At 58.6% G+C, this 24749-nt stretch overlaps 1 protein-coding gene across 2 annotated transcripts in view; it reads left to right on the top strand.

Annotated features, from left to right (window-relative positions):
* DDC (dopa decarboxylase) overlaps positions 1 to 24749 on the top strand; it is a 42926-nt gene that overhangs the window by 2878 nt on the left and 15299 nt on the right. The window contains exons 1-9 of one of the 2 annotated variants that reach the window (XM_053661294.1): positions 620 to 706; positions 8933 to 9159; positions 11605 to 11718; positions 13834 to 13953; positions 17887 to 18021; positions 19402 to 19545; positions 21665 to 21731; positions 22080 to 22174; positions 24442 to 24509. In XM_053661294.1, coding sequence (XP_053517269.1) covers positions 8959 to 9159; positions 11605 to 11718; positions 13834 to 13953; positions 17887 to 18021; positions 19402 to 19545; positions 21665 to 21731; positions 22080 to 22174; positions 24442 to 24509 — 944 coding nt within the window. In that variant the 5' untranslated portion in view covers positions 620 to 706; positions 8933 to 8958. Of the gene's footprint in view, positions 1 to 619; positions 707 to 8932; positions 9160 to 11604; positions 11719 to 13833; positions 13954 to 17886; positions 18022 to 19401; positions 19546 to 21664; positions 21732 to 22079; positions 22175 to 24441; positions 24510 to 24749 lie in introns of those variants that run through there. The other variant, XM_053661292.1, reaches the window with a different exon arrangement.

The following is a 24749-nucleotide window of genomic DNA, read 5'->3' as shown; positions in this document are numbered from 1 at the left end:
GAGGTATCCTGCCCTCCTGCCCCAACCAGCCTGCCCAGGAGGGCGGAGGACAGAGAAAGCCCACCTGCTCTTTTAGGTCACTGTGCTGTGAATGCTGGTGGCTTCCAGAGTGAAGGAGCAGGGCTGAGTTGGACAAACCTGTGTTTGACCCCTTGCCAGCCTCTCTCTGCTCCTCTCTGATCTGGAATGAGAGCAGACGGTGCCCTTTTTGCTTCCATCCCTCCTGGCTGAGGTCCCAGCAGCCCCCAGAGGGAGGAGAGGGAAGCAGGCGTGTGGCCCGGCGTGTGGTCCGGCACGGTCACAAAGCGGGCGCTCCTGCCTTCCCGTGCCCGGCTGGCCCTCTGTCACCCCTGGAGTGGAGCCCGGGAGCTGGGCTTGCTCAGAGGTTGTTCAGAGTCTCCGGGAGACGAGCCGAGTCTCGGCCCCACTCAGTGAGCTGGGGGCCAGGACCCCTTTCCCATGGCCTCCTGCCCCCCAGTGCCTGCGGCTGTGCTGCCCCTCAGTGCTGCCCAGCCCTTTCCTGGCCCTCAAGACCTGGGGGCGGGGGCAGGAAGCAGAGAGGGGAGATGCAGCCAATAAGTAAGCAGATGCGCTGATTGGCTCTGGGCTGTGGACACTGTCTGTATAGATGGCAATCTCAGACTCACCGCCTTGTGCTGTTAGCTGTCACCAAGGAGAGGACGGAGGGAAGACACAGCCAGCCAGTGTGAGTGCTGCTCTTTGTCCCCGCGCCCTGGGGTCCCGACTGGGTCCAGCGCCTGGGCTCTGCCCCTCCCTCGGTTTGGGGATGGTGGCGGGCTCACCTGTTGCTGCCAGCTGGGGTGGTTTCCGTGGTGATAGGGAGGCTGCAGGAACTTTCTGAGAAAACGGGTGTGACCCCGAGACACCTGCTTCTGCGTGTTCCCTCTAAGCGACATGGGGCACAGAGTTGGGAACTTGGGACAGTGTTAAGTCTGTGCTCCCCGAGCTGTGAGAAGACATAAGGAGCAAGTGGACGCTGTTCTCCAGCTGCTTCCTGGTGCCTGTGGTAATGGGGTGGGGGCCAGGACACAGGCTGGAAGGAGGAGCAGGTGGGGTTAAGGCGGGGTGCAGCCCGGCTGCCTCAGCCCCTGCCCTCCTCACAGCAGGCAGCCCCGGGCGGCCTCCCGCGGGTGCTGGTAGAACCGGGGCGACGCTCACGGGGGTCGGGAGCAGGAGGGGCTGTGGGCTGCTCGGCAGCCCCGTCACCGGGGTTTTCTGTTTTCTCTGTCCCCAGGGGACATGGAAGCAGCCAACCTGGGTTTTCCCCTTAATCCTATTTCTCTCTCAGACGCTCCAAGGGCCGGGCTCCTTGCCGGTGGCTTGTCATTCCCATCAGACAGATTCCCTAGGAAACAGGACAGGAGCCAAGGGGACATGGCATCTGAAAGGTGGCCCCCCGTAGACTTCCAGGGGACCAGAGAGAAGCAGACTTTTTGGTGTGGGCACAGCCAGCAAGGTTCCCAGCAGGGTCAGTGGACCCCCTGGAACATTTAAGACATGGCAAGGGTGGGGGGCATGCCTGCACGTTTTTGAAAGAGACCCCTGCGCTCTCTTGCCTCCCCCACCGGGAGGTGCCTGAGCAGGCAGCCGGGTGGAGAAAATGGCTCAAACAAAACCCCTGCCCCTGTCCGCTTCAGGGACTCAGCCGGGAGGTGCACCTACATCCACTGCCCCTCTTCGAGACCACTTTCAAGGCCAGGTGTGCCTATCCCCTTGGAAACCACACCTGACTCTGATGATCGGGTAGGGCTCTGCGGGAACGCGGCTCCCACTGCGATGTTCTGGGAGGGCGGCCGAAGCCGCTGCGTGCAGGGGCTCCTGGGTGGGCGTTCCTGGAGGAGGGAGTCCCAGAGTGGACACGGACTTGAAGGAAAGGCTCAAGTCCTCAGGTGTTCTCCACTGGGGCTGGGTCCTGGGAGCAGCAGGCGTGGGACCCAGGCCAGAGGGGTCGGACCTGGCCGCGCGGGGCCCCAGAGCCCCGTGTGGAGCTGCCGTGAGCCGTGCGGGCTGGCAGGGCCCTGCTTCCCGAGCCCTCGCCCCATCTGCTGAGTGGGCTCGCTCTGCCGCTTTGTGGCGCTGCCATGTGCACTGAGATGTGTGGTGACTTCTCAGCATTCCTTCGGTTTGGGGTGGGCAGACCAGGGCTTCTCCTGGGCACCAAGGACCCCAGGACCACCGGCGCTGCCCAGCCTCTGCTGTGCCTGTCTCCATCAGGATCAGTGCTCCCCACCGCCAGAGCGCTTCTCCGCGTGCAGTGAAGGGGCGGGACCCCGAGCCCTGGGTGGCAGGTGCTACCCCCGCCCGGCCCAATTAGGGCCCCTCTGGGGTCTGTGGGCGCTGAGGTCTCAGGCCACATGAGGACGGGGGTGGCAGGCAGTGCAGGTGGGCACCCAGCCACAGCATCGGAAATGCCCGCAGCTCTGCTCTTGGGCCTGGCTGTGTGGTGGGGTTGGTGGCGCCCCCTGAGGGTGGCCTGGTGTGGGTGGCAGGCAGCCGGTGCATGTGTTGGGAGTGCGGCTGTGTGGGTGCACAGGTTGGCCATCACTTTAGTTTGGGGGCCGCAGGCTGTGACCACCCAGGGCCCCATGCGGTGTCAGGATTTGACTTGGGGAGCCATGTGCTGCTGGGCCGGCCCTGTGCCCAAGGATCAGTGAAGAGTCACAGTGAGTCCAGGAGCCAGCATTTACCACGGAACCGGTTTGTGCAAAACTCGGCCACTCCCAAAGGGTGTGTCAGGGCCTGGGGCACGGTCTCAGGGTGGCAGCTGTCCCAACAGACCATAAATCATCCCACAGCATGGCCGGGGCAAGGTGCGGCTGTCGTGAAAAGAGAAGCCGACTGGAACGCACTAATATATAGGCTCCAGGTTCTGGGAAAGGCAGGTGGCCGTAACCTTCCTCGGTCTGCTAATGTGACTCCAACAGAAGGAGGAAAAGGGGACGGGGGTCGAGGGGAAAAACGTTAAGGGGGAGGGGGAAGGCTTTCCGTCTGAGAGATGCATGCCCCGGGGTAGCACTGGGACAATGGAGTCCCTGGAGGGAAGCCTAAACCGGGTTTGCCGGGCAGTTTCCATACGAGGGCTTTCGGACAGCCAGCCAGCAAGAAGGACAAGGCTGTAGTTGGAATCATTTTAAATTCATCCTCAATGTAACCCACTTAATTAAGATTTCAGTTTGATTGACACAGTGCGATGAAAGAGGAAAGCTTGAAGGGGCGGGGCACCGAGGCTCACCTTGCCTGAGGGGCTGACATCTTCACATCGCTCGCATTTTTGTGGGAAAAAAATGGGCAACGCGAAAACGCACCGAGAAGCAGGGAGTTAGTGTCTCTGAGGGCACACGGAACAGGCTGGTGTGGCTGCGCCGGTCCCTCCCATGTGCCACAGCGCCACCGGCACACGCTGCGGGGCCTGGGCCCCATGCCGGGTTCACAGGATCACTGCGAACATCTTCCTGGGTATAGGAATTAGGCCCATGGGGGCGGTTAGAGAAAGAGGGTTCCGGGGGACACGCATGCAGTGACGACCACCGGTGTGTGAATTGTCTGAAATCAGGAGAGTCGGAATAACCACAGCAAGTGTGATGTTGTGGACGTGGTTGTTACAATATTGCTGAAGTGAGAACTTCTCAGTCAGCTTTCAGTCTGACCTCACAGCCAGCTACAGGGACGTGGTGGAAACTGGTGTTTCCGGCGGGAGACTGGTTACTATGTTACAGTGGAGAGCATGACATCATCTCCTGATGGGCCCTGTCTGCACCCAGAGCTGTCAGCCGACAAAAGGCTCAGCTGAGGCTGCACGGCGAGGCGGGGGCAACGGACGGGGAATCAGCAACTCTGTCCTCTGCAGCCAGAAGGGCCAGGCTTCCCGTGAAGCCGGATCCCTGGTGCATCTATCGAGTGCCCCTGATGCTTGCCCACTGCCAAAGGCCGGGCCGCTGAGGAGTGGTCGCCTAGTTCCTTTCCGACATGGGTGATAATGACCACCAGACTCAGATGGTGCCTCGGGCCAGCGGGCCTGCTGTCTGCAGCACCTCGCTGCCCGTTTACAAGGGAGGGGATGGAGGCTGGGAGTGGCCACAAAGGTGGCTGACAGCCAGGCCCCCTCTTCCTGAGGAGATAGGGCGCAACCCCTTTGCTCTGAACCCAGATCCACTGACCTACGCACCCTGGGGCTGCTAAGACAGAGGACGCTGCCTCGCCAGATTGCCGTCCTGAAGGGGCTGTGAGGTGTGAGGGGGCCTCCAATTCAGAGTGAGCCAGCTGGACAACAGAGCGCTCCCTGCCCCCCACTGCCACCACCAGGCAGAAGCCACTGCTCACTGGCTTGGGCCTTTGCAGGGCCCCACCTGGACAGCTACTTCGGTGTCGGTGCAGCTTGGAGCATGGAGAGAGTATTACGTGCTCGGTGCCCCCCTGGGTGAATGATCTGGAGTCCCCACCAGGATTCCCTGTGCTGCTTGGTGCAGTGGCCATCACCAAGATTGATGACGGAGGCTTGGGGAGGTCAGTGGACACAGCCTGGACACAGCCCAGCCAGAGCGGCCCGAGGCCATGTCTTCCTGTCAGAATGGGATCCAGGAGAGTAAGGCTCTGGGAGAAACTGCTTCCTCCTGGGTCATCTGGAGGCTTTTTTGGAGCGTGTCGACCTGCACTCTGGCCACGCTGGTTGGGTGGCCCTAGCGCCTATGCTGGAGTACAGGGCATTCTTGGCCAGAGTGCAGGGTGTGTCTGGGGCCCTGACCTGACTGGCGGCTCAGGTGCTCCTGGTCAGGTTGCTCTTTTGTGCTCTGGCCTCCTGGTTGCGGGAGGAGGGTGGGCTCCTGGCTGCGTTATCATGGCTATTGCAAAACAGAACTTGGGCAGAGAGCTCGGTGCAGCACTGGACACGTCTAAGTTTGTGCAAAGGTTAATTCTTTTCCAAGCCAGTCAGAAAAATTTCTGTTTCAACAAGAACATCTTGAGTTACCCCAAATTTCAGGACAAGAAGAAAGCAGTAAGGGCGAGGTTCCTGGTTTAATTTGGGGGGGCTGGAATAGGGCCACCTGGGCCCGGAGGACAGAGAACGAGGCCAGGCCCACACACCAGCATCCGTGTTTGGCAAAGCTTACTCTGCTCTCTCTTTGTGGTCTTCCTTCAGACCCTGGGGCGCCGCCTGCCCCGGCTTTTCCTTTTCTACCTTGACAGAAGGAAAGTGTTTGCACTCCTCTTTACACTCTTCCAGGAAAATGAGCCGTAGCCTAGGACTCAAAACGCCTGTCTGCCCCAGGACTGGGAGGCCTTGCCTCTCCTGTTCTTCCTGGAGGTCAGAGATGTCGGCCATGGCCCTGAGCTAATCCGACTGCTTCCCCTGGATTCAGCCGGTCCCTCAGCAAGCCTGTTCTATGTGGGTACAGGATCATGACGGACCCAACAGGGCTCCAGCTTCCAGCTGAGACCATAGGGAAGTTTCCAGCAGAGATGTTTCTGATGATACGGACGGCTGTCTGTTAACTTGCCTCAACAAAAAAATAAATCCCCTGAGACCTTTTCTGACTCTTAAGACACTAACACCAGGTTCTTTAGAAACTCTGTGTTACTTCACTTAGCATGTTTGTTGGTGATCAGCAAGCATAATAATAATTATAACAAGCCCAGGAGCCCTGGCCCGGTGGCTTCACTCACTTAAAGCATTGTCCCGTGCACCAAAAGGCTGCAGGCTGGGTCCCAGGTTGGGGCTGTGCGCGAGGGAGGCAACCAGTGTTTCTCTTTCACAGCCACGTTTTCTCTCTCTCTCTCCCTCCCTTTTTCCTTTTCTAAAGTCAATTAACATACCCTTGGGCGGGGATTAAAACAAGCCTAGGAGAGGCCTGGTGGCCACCCTGGAAGGGTCCTAGAGCACCATGGCATGTCCTTGAAACTCTGTGGCCCCTCCGGAACCGGGCATGGGGGGCTGAGGCCAGGCTGTGCCTCTCCTGAAGCGACACGATGCTGGGCCAGGAGTCCGGGGACACGACCGGCTTACGCCCCACACAGCACAGGCAGACGCTGTCATCAGATGATATTGACAGAGGCTGCCCTGGGGCCCGGGGAGGCAGCACCGTGGCCTTTGTCAGTGTCCCCCTCCCCCAGCCAACATCCACCCATCTCCAGCATGGACGTCAAACACAACAACACAGGGCTCTTGGTTGGCAGGACAAAGAGTTTACCAGGGAGCTCTTTGTGGAAAATAACCAGCAAATACCCGACAGTGTTTCCGACAGAGTGACCAGGGCTCTTCTTGCATCTGATGAGGATACCGCGCTGGGGGGGGGCGGGGGGGGTAGTGAGTGTGCGTCCGTTTCTTCTGAGGCAGCGGGGGCCCTGGGAACCCCGAGCACCCCGCACTGCACCTCACCTGCACGCGGCGTGGGCTATCCCTCGGTCAAACACAGAGAGGTCACTCGGATACTTAAAGGTGTTGCTATCAGTCACTTGCAAGGTGCCAGTTGCAAAGAGAAAGATCACGAGACTTGACTACATAAAAATAGAAATCCTTATAGGTCAGAATAAAATTATAAGCAAGGTTAGGTCAAGCAAAACATGAAGGCCATGTCTACACGATAGATCACAGACATACTGTGAGGGTATTCTATTCTGCAATTCAATCTAAATAACGGGGAACAATTCAGTGAACGAGCAGTTTGTAAAGGAACTCCACGTGACCAGGAAGTAGGGGAAACTGTCGAAAGTATTGAAATAGAGCAAGACCAGGAATGCTTATCATGGCAAATTCTAAAAGGAAGTGCAAACCCAGCAGTGATGATTATACGGCAAAATGATGATTCTTAGTCCCTCCCCGTGAGGCAGTACTTCGGTTGAAAAAAAACAACAAAGTTTTGAGGGAAAATTTGGCTATATAATTTTAAAACACTAAAAATATATGTTTCTATAAAAATTTGTTCTAGCCCTGGGTGGTGTGGCTCAGTGGATTGACTGACAACCTGAGAACTAAAGGGTTCTATTCCTGATCAGGGCACATGCCTGGGTTGTGGACCAGGTCCCCAGTAGGGGGCACATGAGAGGCAACCACACATTGATGTTTCTCTCCTCTTCCCGCCATCTTTCCCCTCTTTCTAAAAATGAGTAAAATCTTAAAAAACTGTTCTAAAGAAATTATAAGGTAAATGCTCTTCTTTCTACAAATTTTTAATGCAAAACAGTGTTTGGAAATGCTGATGTGAGGTTACCCATCTCGGTGTCTTCTAGAAAAGCTAATACCTAATACAGCTGATGTGTATCTTGGGCCTCTGTTCCGGGCTGTTCCCATGGACTTATCTAATTGTCGAGGTCGTCCTGGAGACAGGGTGGTTTGTAGTTGACGTTAGTGGCAGCAGGGACTGACGTCAGGCCGTTTGGCTAGCGAACACCCGAGTCAGGGCCTTCTGGCTCCCGACGCCGGAGTCCCGGCCGTGGCGTCCCACCGGCTCTTCCCGTGAAGGTGGGGAGCCGCTGGCAAGAACCACAATGTTCACCCACAGAAGTTCCCCACTGAGTGCAGCCCCCCAGACTGAGGAATGCCACGCCGCCCTGAGCAACCCTGCAAGAAATGGGACTGTGCGTTACCATTGCTGCCGAGTGGCAAGGCAAGCTGGCCGTCATGTCCGCTGCTGGACAGAGTTTGGGTGGCATTCAGTCAACGTGCAAAATTTGAAATGACCAGAGTCACTCCAAGTGAAAAGTTAATTTTGAAGCCTGTGGGCCTGGGGGTTATAAATGGGAAGCTCCATGCATTGCAGCAGCTTTGCCCTGAGACCCCTGGGGGCTCCTGGGATGAGAAGCAGGAGCTTCCGTGGGCCCAGGTTAATGGCACCCAGAGGCAGGGGGACTTCAGACCCAGGCTGTTACTTTTTCATTCTTGGTGGCTGTAATTCAGAACCTTATCTTCTATTCTAATCGCTGTCATCCGCCTTTGCCAGATGAAAAATGTACCCAGAACCTGGACAGAATAATGGGCCTCAGAGAACCTAAAACCTTCCCCTCTATGTCGGCTGCCCGGCCCTGCTGGTGGCCTTGCAGTGGTTAACACGTGTCCTGTGAATAATTTCTCTTTGGCCTCATAAAACCCACTCCTCCCCCACACAACAGCACAGACAACAGGACAGGATGCTGAGAAGGTACTGTCAGGGGCGCCGGGACGCTGTTCACTCTGTAGTCCCCGTAGAGCCACCCTTTCTGGGAGAGCCAGTCTTAAATTTCGAGGCTTGGAGCTGTGGCAGGAGCTCAGAAATGCACTCCCCATTCAGCACGCAATCATCTCCTACAATTGAAGAACACGTTCCGAAAGTCCGTGTGTCCGCAGATCCCTGTGTCTGGACTTCCAGGGCCTGGTGAGCAGTTTTCCTGGGGGTGTTCAGGTTTCCGATTTGGAAAACACGGGCAGCTCTTATCACCCACAGATGCCCCAAATGCACTTTCTCCTCTCGGCTAAAATCTCCGTGCAAGCCCACGGTCAGCGTGGGAGGGGCTGGCGTGGGCACACGTGGGCATGAGTGGACACACACATGTTCTGCGGGATGAAAACTTGGCGTTGCCCCACCAGGCAACTTCTGCGTTACTGTGTCCACAAGTGGCCTGTTTGGGGACACACTGTTCCCCCGTGGGTGTTACTCCTGGGGATGCCCCTGTTGAAAATGACCAGAAAATTCAGGGCTGGGTGCTGCTGGGAACCAGAAGGTGCCGGCATAGCTGCCCAGGCAGGCAGGAGTGCAAAGGGAATGGGTCTGTCTGTGTTACATAACATCTAAAAGGGACCGCATTCACAAGGTTACATATTGATTAGCTGATACAAACATTACATAGGCTCGTGGGGGGCCCCCCGAGTCTCCCCTGCAGCGGCAGGCCATGGTTGCTGACTCCATGGCGGCCGGCCGGTGTCTCTCCTGTCCCTGTGCAGTTCGCTCCACTGAGGAAGCCGTCAGCATGAACACGAGCGAGTTCAGGAGGAGAGGGAGGCAGATGGTGGATTACATAGCTGACTACTTGGAGGGCATCGAGCAGCGCCAGGTCTTCCCCGATGTGGAGCCTGGCTACCTGCGCCCCTTGATCCCCAGCTGCGCCCCCCAGGAGCCAGACACGTTTGAGGACATCATGAAGGACGTGGAGAAGATCATCATGCCAGGGGTGAGTGGGTCAAGGTCGGGTCGGAGGACTCCGGTCAGTTTGAGGAGCGGCTTGTGGACCCCAAGGCGGGGCACATGTGTTATGTCACCTGATCACAACCAATCCCGGTGGACAGGAGCCCTTGTCATTTCTAGTTTACAGCCGAGGCAGCAAAGGCCCAGAAAAGTTAGGTGATCAGACTGAGGTTGCACAGCCAGGGAGCGACAGAGCCAGAATCGCAGCCCAGGTCTGTGGGCGCTGAGGGCGGCGAGCGGCCTTCCCCAGCCCCTCCAGCCCTGCCCCTGCCTGAGACCCCAACTCTGAGAGCCAGTGAACAGGGCAGCTGGAGGTCAGCAGCCCCTGGGGCTGGTTTCCAGTAAGTCCATCCCCCCAAACGAAACCTCCTGCAACCAGTCCACGCTGAGCAGAGGGTGAATCCATTGCACATGTAGAAGGAAAGCTTTGCTGATTTCACGGGAGAACAGGCGACAGAGGCTAGTTCTGCCCGGAGTGACAGCTCAAGGGGCCCCAGGGGGCCCGGCACAGGTGTGGGCAGGACCCAGGGCCGAGCGTCACCCTGGAAGGAACACACTAGTTCTTTGTGTCTCCACAGTCAGTTGTCCCTGCCTGGGAAGTCGCCAGAGGCAGCGGCATGGCGAGAGGGTTCTCAGATTCCCTGCCCCAACCCCCACTGTCAGACTGGACCCCAAGGAGGCCCAGGGACCAGTGGCCTGGGCCCCTCCCCCGGCCCTGAAACCTCAGCTGCTCAGGACCAGATCCAGCTCCCAGGAGGGCCCCTGACATTTGCACTCTGCATCGAGCACAAATCCTGGTTCTTGGCCAGAGGAGCTGCAAATGCACTAAGCCTCAGCATGCAGCCCCTGTGGGGGGCGTGCAGTCAAATGTCAGGCTCAGGGACTGCCATACATGGTTCCCCTTGGGGGTGGGGGTGGGGGCTCAGACAGCAGACACGCCCCTTTCAGGGCTCTGAGGCCAGGGGTCCAGGTCACAGCTCCCACAGGTCCGGTTCCCGGTGAGGGCTCTCTGCTCCTGGCTTGTAGATGTCCACCCCCTCACTGAATCTCCCTCATGACCTACTCTGTCCCTGTCCTGTGACACTGGAGGGGGGAGGACTTCCACACCAGACTATGGGGACACAGCCGTTCTGTCTGTCCATAACAGGGCGATTTGGGATGCTATAGAATTCTTCCCTCGCGGTTAGACGGGGCTTTTCTTGCGCAGAGCACTGTCCCCGGGTGAGAAGGGAGCCCCCCTTGATAGCTGTGAGTCTGCCAGCCCTCACCCAGCTGGAGGGCCTCGTGGGAACGTGCGTCTCCAGTACTGAGTGGGTGTTAATTGAGAGTTGGAACAGGCCTGCCTGTGACCTGGGTGTCAGGGTGGGAGGGGGGCCACTGTGAGGGGCCTCTGGTGCCCAGGCCACACCCTCACTGCTGTGGGCCCTTCCTCCACAGAAACACGAAGAAAATTACAATTTAGGAGTGCACTGGCATAAAGATGAATACATGAACATTATGGAGTAAACTTTTGGTTCTGACCTGAAAGCATATCTTTTTCCTTTAAAAAGAAGTGAAAATGTCTCCCAGGTCCCTGAAAGAGCAGGGGACAGGAGCCTCAGCCTGCAGCTCCTCCTGACCTCAGCCTCACTGGGGCCGGCAGCTTCCACCCCAAGAGTCCTGCTGGCTGCTCCCAGTTCTGGCCGCCTTCCTATCCTGGGGGCTCTGGTGCCTCGTCTCAGGCGCTGGCCAGTGCATCCTCAGAGTTACCGAGGGAGCTATGTCTGCAGTGGCCGACTTAGGTGGAACACCTGCACAGCCTGGGGCGGCAGGGGGTGGGGCACCGAGAAGGTGGGCGGTCAGATGGACTGCTGAGACCTGTCCCCTGGAGGCCCGAGTGACCATCCTGTACCTCCCCTGCACTCCTGATCCCCACAGGCGTCCTCGGGGCTTTACTCTGCACTCACATGACAAGAACAAATTAAAGGAGCAAAACCTGGGGGACAGCCCCCCATTTTCCCTCCTCCCCCACCGTTTCCCCACACCAGGAGGCTGTCCCAGCCATGCTGTCACCACAATAGAGCACACTGCCTGTCATCTTCTCCTGATGGCATCTGGGGACAGAGGGACAAAGGGAAGGGGACCGAACAGGAAGCAGGGGACTAGCAGCAACACCAGCTGAAGACACCTATGAAGGCACGCCTTTTCCACATTTTTTTGATAGAGACTTTTTATTTTTATGGAGCAGTTTTAAAAAACCAGGCTGCTCACACACAGCCAGGGCCTCAGGGCGGGCTGCCCCCAACACCATGCACGCACACGTGCACGCACTCAGCCTCCACGGAAACTCTGCTGTCCTCAGCGATGCCCCTCGCTGTGCAGACCCTGGGGGCCTGGTTCTCCTGCTTGTGCAGGCCCCTTGTGCCCCCGAGTGACCACCGTCTCCCCACAGGTGACCCACTGGCAGAGCCCTCACTTTTTGGCCTACTTCCCCACGGGCAACTCCTTTCCGGCCCTACTCGGCGACATGCTGAGCGGGGCCATTGGTTGCATCGGCTTCTCCTGGGTGAGTGACGGGGAAACAGGGGACCCTGCCCTGAGGACATGGTGTGAGCAGGTGGCCGTGCTCCTGTGGGACAGGATGGGGACTCAACCCCAGAGAGGACGCCTCTCAGGGGTGGGGACACAGGGGACTAGACAGAGACTATTCCAGGGAAGTTACCTGCTCATACAAGGCAGTCCTGCACAGCAGGGCTTCCTTAGAGCCACTCGGTGTGGACTAGAACCTCAGCCCTGGTTTTGCAGCCTGGCCTAGGAACCTGCATGTCCACCATGCAGTCCAGAGGGAGGGATCCCATGGGGTCTCCAGCTGGAGAACTGCCCTGCCCATCTGCTCTCCACTGGGTGGCTGACCAGGAGAGGGTCCCCCGCTGGGAGTGCTGGGCTCCCAGGCCGGCTTCTATGTCCCCTGGCCAGCCCAGGCCCACTTCTCCTGGGGGCACGAAGACAGGAAGACCCCTGTTCAGAGGGTGGGCAGGCCATTCACTCCTCCTGTCCCTCTGCTCCCGGCACAGCCCTACAAAGAAGGCCCCTGCCTCCCCAACACAGAGCGCGGACAATGTCCTTGGGGCCGCAAAGCCAGGTCTGCCTGTGGCCCTCGGGGGCCCGCTGTGTCCACGCTCCTGGGCCGTGGAGAGGAGTGGGCTGCTGGTGCTGAGTCACGCTGCGTCAGGGTCTGAGGCACCAGAGGGTGACTGCTCGAGCCAGCACCTACATCGGCCTGGCCCTGCCCCCACATGTCAGAGGTGGGGGGAAGGTGACATTGCAGACTCACCCCAATGGCAGGGTCGAAGGGGCCCCCAGATCCCAGCACAGTGCTCAGACCTGTTGGGGCAGCAGCCTGGGCACAGCCACTCGGCCCGGACGACCTCTGTGTCCCTGCAGGGCTTGCCACCTCTAAAGCGAGGCCCATTTTGCTTGCAGATGTCACTCAGCTCTGCGGGCCCAGAGCTGTCCTGTCCCTTTAGGGAGACTTGTCCCTGGCCCCTCTGTGCAGGTCCTTTCTGGGGCCAGCCTGAAGTCTCTGGTGCCGGTCCCAGGCTGCTGTGCCCCGAGGCCTGGGCTCCTGCCAGCCAGGGTCCGTCCTGTGCCCGAGCTGGGTTTCGCAGGGACAGGGCGGGCCGGTCCAGAGCATGTTGTGTGACCAGCTGAGCGTCACAGGCCGGCGGTGCTGTGAGGAAGAGCCATTGGTGGGGGAGGCTCAGTCCCTCTCAGGGACGGCCAAGGGCCACTAGCCCCACGTGCAGGGGCCGGAAAGCTTCAGAGTCCCCACCAGAAGGGTGAGTTACGGACTCACCCAAGTCTCCCGGACCCAGCTCCTGACTCGGCCCCACTGCACTCACTGTGACTGTGGAGGAGGGTCCCTGCGGAGCCTTTCTGGATGCTTCCATGAGGAAACAGATGGCTGACTGAGCCAGGCCACGGTCCCAGTGCCCTGCAGCAGGGTGGTCACCGTTTTGTCACTGGGTCCTCCTGGCCACTTTTCATGAGTCTTGGCCAGAGAGCCCCTGTTTGCCACGTATTTTGGTGTTGGCACAGCTTCTGGGAGTGGACGGGTCTCACCCAGGTCCAGGGTAAGATTCACCCCTGTGGCTGCTCCCAAAATTTTTCAAGTCCTGGCCCCTTGTTTCGGCATCAGCCCCTGGAGAATTGTTGCAGAGAAGGGTGGGCATGGGGGGGGCCATGACATCCTCAGGAACTGAGTCTTTGGGGGAAGGCCACGAGGTGACCAAGACACGTGCATACCTCCCCCCACCCCACAGCATGCATGGGCTCCTGTGGGTGGCCTGGGATCTGGGGGTGGGCACCCCTCCACCCCCACGTGCAGCGGGAACGGAAGGCTCCCAGCACTGGGCTGGCCCAGAAGGGCCCAGGGATGCCTCGGAGTGGCCTCAGACAGGAGCCTGCTGCCGCCGGGTGCCCGGGCCTGTCACTTTCTCCCCAAAACTCCAACATGGGGGTGGGGGGCACACCCTCTCGAGTTCTGCCTCAGGGTGGGCCTTCTGAAGAGGTCTGAACCCTTCTGCTACATGGACAGGGTCGCCCCATCCCTACGCCCCTTTGTCTGGACCTGACCAGAAGCAGTGGGCTGCGGGCTGGGGTTCACACCTCCCCTTCACAGGCTGCGAGCCCAGCGTGCACAGAGCTGGAGACGGTGATGATGGACTGGCTGGGAAAGATGCTGAAGCTGCCAGGGCACTTCCTGACTGACAGCGGTGGCAAAGGGGGCGGTGTGATCCAGGTGAGGCCGTGGGCGCCCAGCTCCCTAGCCGCGCGGTTCCACCAGGAACTCCAGCCACAGCGGGGAGGGATGGTGCTCTGGGGGTGTCCTCATATTTCTCCCAGAGATAGCAAAGCTGACACTGAGGACGCTGGGCCTAGACTCGGGTTCTGGAGCTGCCTCTCCCTCGCTCCCCAGGCCCTGCTCACAGGTGACTGTCACTCGGCAGGTGCCACTGCATGGCCACTGGGGAGGCTGCCTTTTCTGTGAGATGAGTTAACCCTTCTCTTTACTCCACAAGTACTGCCAACAGAGACTGTGGGTCAGAACGTATGCCAGGGGATACAGTGCGCAAGGGACGGTCACAGTGGGGCGTGTGCACAGTGGGGTTTGCAGGGCCAATGCCTCCGAGCAGACTGGTGCTTGGTGCTGCTTTATTTCCAAGCGGGAAGGGGGGCTCTATGGAACCCCCTCTCTGACATCACCTCTCTCTTGTCAGGTGGGTGGTAACGATGTCAGGAAAGCCCCGCGCCTTTCTGGGACACTGTCTTTACAGAGGCCCTGAGAGCAGTGGGGGCAGTGGCTCTGCTGCCTGCTGAGCTGGACAGCGCGCAGACCACTGGCTGCTGTGGCCCGAGGGAACGAGGAAGGCAGCTTCGTGCCCAGCGCAGGCCTCCCCAAGGGCACCCAGCAGGGGTCTGACAGGGTGCCCTGGAGAACCTTCCCTGGGGGTGCCTGCTCCCTGCCAGGCCCCGCCTCCAGCTCCAAAGCCAGCCACGCCCTGTCTTGCAGGCCCTCCATTCCCTCCTGGTCTTGCTCAAACTGCAGATGGCTCTCCAAGCTCCAGGACCCTTGGGATTAGGTTGGGTCCACCTAGATAATCTGAGATAATCCCTCTAGTCAGGTTCTTAACCTAATCTCATCAGTGAGATCCCTTGGCCACTAGAGACTAGGGGTCATGGGCTCCAGGATGAAGACAGAGGGACGTCTTTGGGAAGCCCTCCTTGCGTAGACCGCATCCAGCCTGCAGCGCCCCGGCCCTGTCCCTAGACATGGACCCGGGGATAAGCATCCCAATGCACAGATGCAGAGGGCCTGGGGCCACTTTGCTAAACGGGCCATGACTGGTGGGACGGTCTTGGGGGCCCACAGGCCCATGTGGCCAGCTCAGGCCCCTTCCTTCAGTCCTCTGCTGCCCCACAGCATTACCCGCTGCATTAGGGGTGCTGACCTGGAGCTGAGGGGACTAAGATGGGAGCACGGCTCTCAGGATGCTGGCAGTGTGTCCTACCCCAGGGCATGAACCTGTGAGTGGAGAGGCTCGTCCCAACGTGTGCTGGCCTGTCTGTCTCCCCAGCCGGCCCGGCTACTCGCTCGGTCATGGTGTCTGGAGTCCTGCGTGCTGCCTTGGGCACTTCCCTCAGTGGTCTTTTCCTGCAAGTCCACTCCATTTATCAGAGTCAGTGGAAGTCCCACCATTTGGTGGGGATGAGTCCTGGCAGCTCTTGGGCTGCGATTCCGCACCCCACACCCTGTGGGGGCCTGGCCCCTGCCAGTTGCTGGATGAGAGCAGAGCAGGGGAGCGAGGCTCTGTGGCAGGAAGCTCACCCTTGACCTTTCGGGCTGACAAGCTGATTGTGGTAATTTTCGAGGCTCCAGAGAGCCCGAGCTTGGTGACAGCCCTCAGGCCACCACTGCAGGGAACACTGAGCCCCTCAGAGCCATAATCACAGCTGCTGGCATCGGGGGCGGGTGCCTGAGTCAGATGTCAAAGCGTCCTCAGAGCAGGGCGACAGGGGCCGCAGATTGCCTTGTAATTGGGTTAGAGGGTGCTGGTGGGGGAAAAGCTGCCTCCCCTGTGTACGTGAGGGGCCCTTGAACACCCAGGAGGTGGGGGACCCTTTCCGCTCCCAACTCAGCAGCCAGCCCCCCCCACCCCCCAGCATCTCCTCTGACTGTGGCCGGCTTCGCCATGGCAACCTTTGTCTGCTGCCACACAGCAGAGGTGTCATCAGCTGTCAGTACCAGGTCACGTACCCCACTGCACCCTCTGCAGGAACTTGCTTCCAGCAAGGGGCCATGGGCCCAGTGCCACCCCCGGGCCAGGGCGCTAGTGCTCACAGAAAGTCATGTCAGTGGCTTTCTTAGGATCACTTGTGGTTGCCTGAAGGAGGGGTGTCTTCTCTCAAGTCCTGGACAGAGCCTGGGGGGAGCCCCTGAGGAAGCCCCGTGAATGGTGGTTCACAGCCTTCTCTTAAAATGTGGCTCAGAGCATGGGGACAGTGTAGGGCCGGCCACCTGGGTCCTGAGAGAGGCTGCAGCCCCACGGGAGGGATGGGGGAGGAGAACATTCACACAGCAGCCAGGCCTTCGGGGAGGTTTTCCAGGGAGGACTGGGGGTCCAGGACACACGGAATGTGGGGGTGCAAGAGGACAGTAGGCCCCCAGAGCAGCCTCCCTGAGCCCCATCCAGGCCGCGTGGACGCTCTGCCACAGCCAACTCTGCTGCACCAGCCGGCTTCTCCAACCACAGGTGCAGCGGGTGGTCAACGCCGCACTTGCAACCCCAACCAATGGGAATGCCACCAGAAGGGAGCGGACACCCATCTTCGAGGTGGAGTTAAGGAGGTTTTGGACAGGTGGAGAGTCCACGCATTTTAGAGCCGAGAGGAAACGCATTTACCTTCCAATCCTGTCCGTCTTCCCCAAGGATAGGAGCTGGCTTAAAAGAAATGAAAGCACTGAATTGGTAATAAAAATAGGCAAGCAGGATAAATGCAGAGGATATATCGTGAGCAGAGAGATTAACCTTTATTTTTTTATTGAATTTGTCTTTGTGATACTCTAAGATCTTATAATCCCTCTCTCCCAGTCAACAAAAAACCCACCTCTTTCTAACCTTGGTCTGGTTCAGCTCCTGGGTTTCTTGTAGGGTTTCCTTAAGGCTCAGAGGTCATGAGCAGCCCGTGGGGGGAAGCTGCTCGGATGTGCCCCAGCAGCCCGGGCAGGACAGACGGGCCCCCAAGGGCCGCCACTGGGGCAAGTTCCCTCACCCCTCTGAGCTTCAGTTTTCCACCTGAAGATGACAAAACTTGAGACCCAGACTGTCTTTCAATTACATGGGATAACATGGTGGGTGCTGAATCCAGTCTCAGAGGAGGGAAGTTCACACCTGCTCTACCACTTTCCCAGAATTAGTTGTTGACATTCGCTACATTCGTTTGCTAAGGGGCCACAACACAATGCCGCAGACCAGGCGGCCCCGGCAGCAGAGAGGTGCTGGCTCACAGTTCTGGAGGCTGAGAGTCCGGGCCCAAGGTGGCGGCGGGGCTGGCTGCCCCTGAGCCTCTCCTCGGCCATCGGCGGATGGTGTTCTCCTGCTGTCCTCACGTGGTCGCCGCATCCATGTCTGCGTCCCCCTCTCCGCTGCTGCTGAGCACACCTGCTACTTGGGATTAGGACCCAGGAGGACGTGATTCAGCCCTAACAGGGGGTACTGGGGGAATCCTCTGAGGCAGCCATCCCCAACTTTTTTTGGCACTGGGCACTGGTTTCATGGAAGAAGGGGCTGGGCAGCAGGGGCTGGCATGCGGCCTGGCTCCTAACAGGCCATGGACTGATACCCAGTGGTTGGGGGCCCCTGCTCCACAGTGATTTCTAGTCTCCAGGAAAGCGCCCCCATTTGCCAGCGAATACAAATGTCTCTGACCCAGTGGCCAGGCTCACAAAGCCAGGCTTCCTGCTGGTCCCCGGGCCAATGGCTCCTCTGAGAGAATAACATCTAGGGTGGCAGACGGTCACCCGGGTCCAGAGTCTCCCGTGTGACAGAGAGTGACCTCTGTGGCCTCAGACTCGCCTTCTAAGAAAAATAGATTTGACCCTGTGACACCCACAGTTTGGACCCCGACCCCTTCACCGGGCTCTGAAGCGCATTTCCACCTTCCTTCACTGCAGGGAAGCGCCAGTGAGGCTACACTGATGGCCCTGCTGGGCGCTCGGAGCAAAGCGAAGCGCCGCCTGCAGGCCACCTGCCCGGGGCTGACGGACGCCGCCATCCTGGAGAAGCTGGTGGCTTACTTCTCAGACCAGGTAAGTGTGTTGTCCCAAAGCTCCACGGGGCCACCAAGATCTGTGTGCTCTGCTTTATGTCACATTGAGACAGCGTGACAGCATCCTCTGACATCGAAGAGCAGCCCCATCTGGGGACACAGAGGTGAACGCCCACATTAGGGAGAAGGTGTGGGCCGTAGACAAGAAGGTAGCAGTAAATCTGGTTGAAAATGAACACGCTGTGTGGTCTCAGTGACCAGCGACCCCCTGGCCGCCTTCAGAGAGGCCATGAGGGGACTGAGACTCAGGGCTCAGAGACCTGGGCCCCCATCCCGGGTCCGCTGTTTTAAGTTCTGTGATCTCTGGCAAATTATGTAAATCCTCTGGGCCTTTTTCACCATCAACCAGGGACAAAGGCACCTGTCCTGGGGGGGTCGCCGCTCCTCTGTTGGTAGCTGACCTGAGATGTGGGACCCAGGTGAGAGAAAGAGGCAGACAGGAGCATCCGGGGCAGTTCCAACGACTGGCCCTTTGAAAAGGGTTAAAAAAAAAAAACAAAAAAAAACCAGGATCAGAAACAGAATAGTGTGAGAACCAACAGAGAAAGGGACTGGAGCCTCGAAAAGTCACTCCAGGAGGGGGACCGTCATAGGAAGGCCACCAAGAGGCTCAGCGGCCGTGCTCTCACAAGTCTGGGCCCCACGCAGAACCGTTGATCTAGTCCCGGGTATTTATCTGGAGCACATTTTTAGCCAGGTGTTGCATGAGGACAGCATCGTTCAGGGTAGCAAAGACAGGTGGCTGAGACCATGTCAACGGCCACCTTTGCCACTGAGGTGGAGGCTGGTCCCTGCTTGTGGAGTCTAACTCCACACATCAGAGACGTCTGCACATGGAGCAAATCATTCATTCATGTTTGTATCTATCTCCCTGGCCTCCCAGGAGGAAACTTGAGAAAATGCACACTTAGGCGCTAGATAAATGCACGTGAAGTTGCCGTGAACATAGGGGTGTGGTCTTTCCCAGTGGGGTGGTGAGGGAGTTTAGCCGTTCCCCAAAGAAACTGGTGGCTTCTTGATTCTCCCAAGGGCTGCTGCATCGTAGGGCTCCATTCTAGGTGCTGCTGGGAGTCAGGTGAACGCACTACACCCGTGAGGTCTGGGGGACCCAGGCGTCATTCCTATGTGATGCTCCCGTCTGGCTCCGGGGGTCGGGGCTGGAGGTGTTCACCGTTGATTCCGGAGATGTGCTCTGGGCAGACCACAGAGCCAGGGCAGCAGGTGGGCGGGAAGGGATCTGGAGAGGGTGCGCTCTCTGGGCAGGTCCAGCGGTAGCCTGGCCTGTGGGCGCGGTCTGCAGAGCGGGGGATGCGGGGCTAATGTGGGCTGCACAGGTCTAACTCTGCTGCTTTCTCTGCAGGCCCACAGTTCCGTGGAAAGAGCTGCATTAATAGGAAACGTGAAATTCAAAGTCATCCCTTCGGACGACAAGTTCACCATGCGCGCGTCTGCCCTGCAGGAGGCGCTGGAGAGGGACAAGGCAGCTGGTCTGATTCCTTTCTTTGTAAGTTCAGTGAGTGAGTGCAAACGCCTGAGCCCGGCCTGGGCGTGGGGTTAGGGCCAGGGAGGGGCCCGGGAGGTCCCAGGAAGTAGCAAGTGGGCCCCTCAAGCGAGGCTGGAGCGGGACGCGTAAACCTCGTAAAGGAGCGGGCAGAGAACCCCAAAGTGGAGGACCCTGCTAGACAGCGAGATGCCTGGCTCCTGCTTCCTGGGAAGTGACACCACACGGCCACGGTCCGAACGGCCTTTGTGCCGTGGCTCCGCCCTGCAGTGTGCGTGACGGGCGCATGCATTTTGGGAGCATGCGTGAGGAGTGCGTGCACCGCGTTACAGCTAAAGCGACGGAGCCAAGCAGCGTATCTCGGCGTGGTAGGCAGACGCTAAGCCCTGTCCCCATTGAGCAGTGAAGTGAGTGCAACGTGGGCCCCGCGAGGAGCCCCGGGTTTTCCTGCACACAGACAGGCGTGTTCCGTTGGGGAAGGCTCGGTGGGTGTGGCTACTGGAGCCTAGGAGACGTCACCCCGGACGTGGCCCAGGCAGCAGGGAGGGTCCTGCCCCATCTCACCCGACAGCGCGGCGCCGCACCTGGGCGGCCCTGGAGGGTGGTTGTGATTCGGTTTTACCTGAATCTTGAGGACAGAGCCAGGCACTGTTCGAGGATGCGGAAGGTCCTCAAGTGCACCAGGGGCTGGGGAGCGCTGTTCGGCGGGCACTTCCGCTGCCTAGGCATCTCCCACCCCTCGGGGCCGCCTGGGCTCCGTCCGCAGACAGAAGAGGTGCAGCGATGCGAGTGATCACAGGGTGTTCGAGCAGAGCAGCCGATCTGTTGTCCTAACCAGCAAGGAGGCCTTGTGATGCCCCCAGGAGAGGCAGCCCGGACCCTCGGGGCAGAGCCGTGACTTACAAATCTAGTGGTTATAATGCTGCACGTGCCTAATAACTCAGTGCCTCTAGCTTCATTGTATGCTCCAGGGGTTGCACACCCCTCAAAGTTCACAACCCCCATCTGAGAGCCAGGGGTGCATTTTGCAGGTGGGGACCCGGCCGGCAAACCTCTGCCCCCCAGGGACCCCTGGGGCGCAGGCAGGTCGGTCGATGGTTATTATGGCAGGAGAGAAGGCTCTGAAAAGGACTGTGTCCTGGGAAGCAGGAAGGCAGGCGTGGGGGGGGGGGGGCGGGAGCTCTCAGAGACCAGGCGCCAGCCTTGTCCCTTCCCTCCCTCTTCCTGCCCAAATGCGATTACCCCTCGGCTCAAATCAGGTTAATGTCACCAAGCCCAGCTCTCCTCAGAGCCTGGGGCGCAGCAGGTGCTGGGCGCTGGAGCAGCTTCTGAGAATTAGGGCGTGCTGCAAGAACACTAAGCAGGCAGGGCTGCCCCCTGAGGGTCTGGTCCCCACTGGCACCGCCAGTCTCCCATCTGCTGGGGCTGCATGGGCTTGGGTTGACTGCAGGGACTGACACATAGCCCAGGGTGCTGGGCCCTTTAACTGGATGGACAACAAGAATTGACCACACCTGGGCCCCATCTCCCTGCGGGTCCCCGACCCACCTCTGGAGTCTTGTATAGGTCAGGTACAGTGGGAACCATAACTGTATCCAGCAGAGGAGGCTGTGGTGACGACTGGCCCTTTGGTCTCCTTCTCTGCTGCGCACTCCTTCCTCCCGGCTGAGGCCCTTCCCAGGGCAGGAGCTGTTTGTCGTTTTTACAAAATGTTCCATGCCTGGAACAACATCAGTAGTGATCCACAAATCCAAGAATGCGGTTTATATTAACTGTCTATCAACACAAACCTCATCCTATGAGTCAAACTGTTAATACTCGGTCAGCCTCATCCTAGGCACTCTTTTGTGTGCACGTGAACACACAGAAAATAATTTCCACGAGGGGATATGTCCTGTTTCTAAGACCTACAAACAGATGTCATTGCATCAAGCTGAATCATGATGTGTTGGGGGAAAGATGATGCAGGAGGAGAGACTGCTGACGTGCTTCCCAAGAAGGTTACCGTGTGCTCAGGGTCACGGCTCCACGCAGCAGCATTACTGAGCACCATGTCACAGGCGTGCAGTCATAGTGACCCAGACGTGAGGGCCTGAACAGATGCCTGCTTTGTGCCCTCCAGGTGGTGGCAACCCTGGGGACCACGTCCTGCTGCTCCTTTGACCGCCTCCCAGAACTGGGGCCCATCTGTGAGTGCCACACACATTTTCTTCTGATGCTGTTTTCTGTGGGCATTGGAGAGACCTTCTTCTGGGTTCTCCTCCATGACGTCATCTCACTGTTATGATCAATGTCATTGGACATTAAATACGGTGCAATGAACTCTGACTTTACCCTAGGACTACGTCACACTGTGCGCTGAGTGCCTGGCCGGTGCAGGGCATGCCGGGCCAGCAGCCCGTGCCCCTGGCCCCCAGCTCCGAGCCTCACTGCCCTCCAGGTGGGGAGGCCTTTATGGATCTGGGGATGAGGCCAGCCATCAGGCCAGTGTGAGGAGGGCGTCCGCTGGCAAACTCACGGTCACCTCTGGCTTCCAGGTAACAAGGAAGACCTGTGGCTGCACATCGACGCTGCCTATGCGGGCAGCGCCTTCATCTGCCCTGAGTTCCAGCATCTTCTCAACGGCGTGGAGGTGGGTGTGCGCTTCAGCACGATCGCTTTGGAGAAGCAGTGGCTTTTTTTTTGGAATCCTCATCTGAGAACATGCTTCCCACCCCTGCCTGGACCTCAGACGTCTGGGGTTGGGGTGGGGGAAGGAGACGTGTTGGAGCAGCCGTGCGTTGGTTTTGTGCTCAGAGGCGGCGTTTCCTGAGACCTCGCCTTGCGTGCAGGGTGCAGGAGCGAGGGCCCTAGACGGCCTGTTTGGACCCCAGACTCACTCCAGGGGGCTCTGTGTCCCCTTGCAGAGGTTAGGTGTCCTCTCCCCATAACCCACGACGGATTTAGCTGCTGCCTCCTTCGAGGGGTGGTTGCAAGATCAGAGGAGTTAATCCTATTTAACGGGTTACAGACCGCGCCTGGCACACAGTCAGTGCCGTGTCGGCCTCAGATGCTGTTATTAATTGTCAGCAGGGCCTGGGGAGACCATCCCTCAGAACCTGTCTCCACTCCCAGGTCCTGCCACCTTTCCACCCCCTAATTACCAGTCCAGGCCTGAAAATGCTGTCATGCCAGGCAGAGGGGGGTCTGAGGGGCAGAATACGAATGTCCCCGTTCTGAAAGGAGTGGTCCCCCGAGCACCAATGAGCCCATTGCCCCTGCTTTACATTCCCATCGCATTTGCTCATTGCCTCATCCATTTGGTAATGCTTTATTGATCACGGAGTATGTGGGGGCTCAGATTGGTCCTCGGGGTGTAAGCAGAGATCCTGAAGCCCTCTGTGAATAGGGGGCTGTGCTAGAGGCATTGATGTCAGGGTGCTGACCCCCAGCCCTCTGTAGGTCACTGCTGATTGCTGGTGTTGTTTGGTGCTAGGACCTGAAGGCTCAGTCCCTCTGCCACAGAAATGCCTTTTGTTGCCAGGACAGCACTCCTAGGACCGACTTCCCCCACAGGTCAGGGGAAGGGCCAGGCGTTCCTGGGGCTCTTCCGGGCTCTCCCAGGACTAGTCCTTTCTAACCACCAGGTTTAGGGTTTCAGACCTTTTCCTGCCGTCTCTTTCTCTTCCCCATGAACTTGAGGTTTCACCTTTCACAGGGGTGCCTCCTGGTCAGACCAGCACAGCGGGGGAGGAAGGGCCCACTGGTTGGGGGAAGGGGGGAGGGTTGTATCAGCAGCAGACAGGATGTCGGGTCCAGCGAGGAGGTCTGCACCTTCCTGGGACCCTTTCCTGCCTGGCGGGCTGTGCCTCTCGCTCAGCTCAGCTCAGCCGCTCAGATAAGGGGCTGCAATATCCTGCCCGGTCCTGCCAGGAGATAAGAGCCTTCTCTCTGTCAGCAGGAAGATGAAAATATCGCAGTTGGGTAATGAAAGAAGTTTAAACAGATCAGCCCCAGGAGCGAGCTAATAACATTCCCAGCAAACAAAGCCTTTCTCTCACCTTTTGTTACCTTTGATCAACAAATGAAACTTTGTAATTTCCTTTCTGTTTCTCAAAACGACTTCCACTTGAAGTCTGGCAGGAAATGAATCTGCACCCCCAGAGCAGGGCCCTCAGCTGTCCCCATGTCCCCGCTAATGCGCACCTGGCCCCTTGTCCCCTCCTGCCTCCTTGGGGCTCATCCCTGGAACAAGAGGAGGCTTGGGAAGAGTTCCAAACTGCACCCTCACCCACCTCATTAGGAGGTTTGGCCAGAGGATCATTTCTGCCCTGATTGAGGACTAGCCTGTGGCACTGTCCCCAGGAATCTAGGTGGACCCAGGTCCTGTTACCAGTCGGGGGGAACCCGGCCACTTGCTTTGAAAAGCACAAGAACTCGGTCCTTAGGACAGCCCTGTGGAAAGGCTGATGCCCTCCTCGGCCCTGGGGCTGCTGAACTCATTTTCTGCTGAACGGTCAGGTGGCGCCGACCACGGGTGAGTGGTCCCAGAGCCAGTTATTTGCAGCTGGGACCCGCCGGGGCCGGAACCGATTCACTGACCCTGATCTGTGCCTCCTCCTTACGAGCCCCAGCCCAGGAAGGGACGTGTGTCGGCTTCGACTTTCAGAAGCTGTGCTTTGTTATTGCCACTTGAAAATGAATAAAAAGAGGCTTCAGGCGTCCAGTGGCTGCCCCTGAGGGTCCCAGAGACCAGGCCCAGGGCTGCAGTGGACTCACGTCCTTCCACCCCCGAACCCCCCCGCCACAGGGCCTCCCTGTTTTACTTAAGACACACTGCTCATTATCACATGTGGGTCCCGCCTTGTACCTCAGCATTAATCACTCATGTGTCCTTTTGTTTTTATTATTTCTTGGCAGTTTGCAGATTCCTTTAATTTTAACCCCCACAAGTGGCTCCTGGTGAATTTCGACTGCTCTGCTATGTGGTGAGTTCCCTGTGGTGCATTTGCTGACCAGGGCCCTGTGCCTCCACCCTGGTGGGGGCACTGTTACCCAGAGCATGGAAAACCTGGGTTCTGACTCACCCAGAACACCAGTGCAGGGAGCCCGGGGCACAGCTCAAGCCCAGCTGCTTCTGAAGTTCTGCTCTGGGTTGTCGAGTGGATGGAAGTCCAGAGACCCAACATGTATGTGCTAAGGAACAGCAAGAGGACGGCTCCCCACAG

The sequence above is a fragment of the Artibeus jamaicensis genome, unplaced genomic scaffold (genome assembly GCF_021234435.1).
Source record: "Artibeus jamaicensis isolate MK-2021 breed Jamaican fruit bat unplaced genomic scaffold, CSHL_Jam_final contig_1016, whole genome shotgun sequence".
Lineage (NCBI taxonomy): Eukaryota > Metazoa > Chordata > Mammalia > Chiroptera > Phyllostomidae > Artibeus > Artibeus jamaicensis.
The sequence above is the reverse complement of the archived record's forward strand: the minus strand, read 5'-3'. Positions and strand labels throughout refer to the sequence as shown.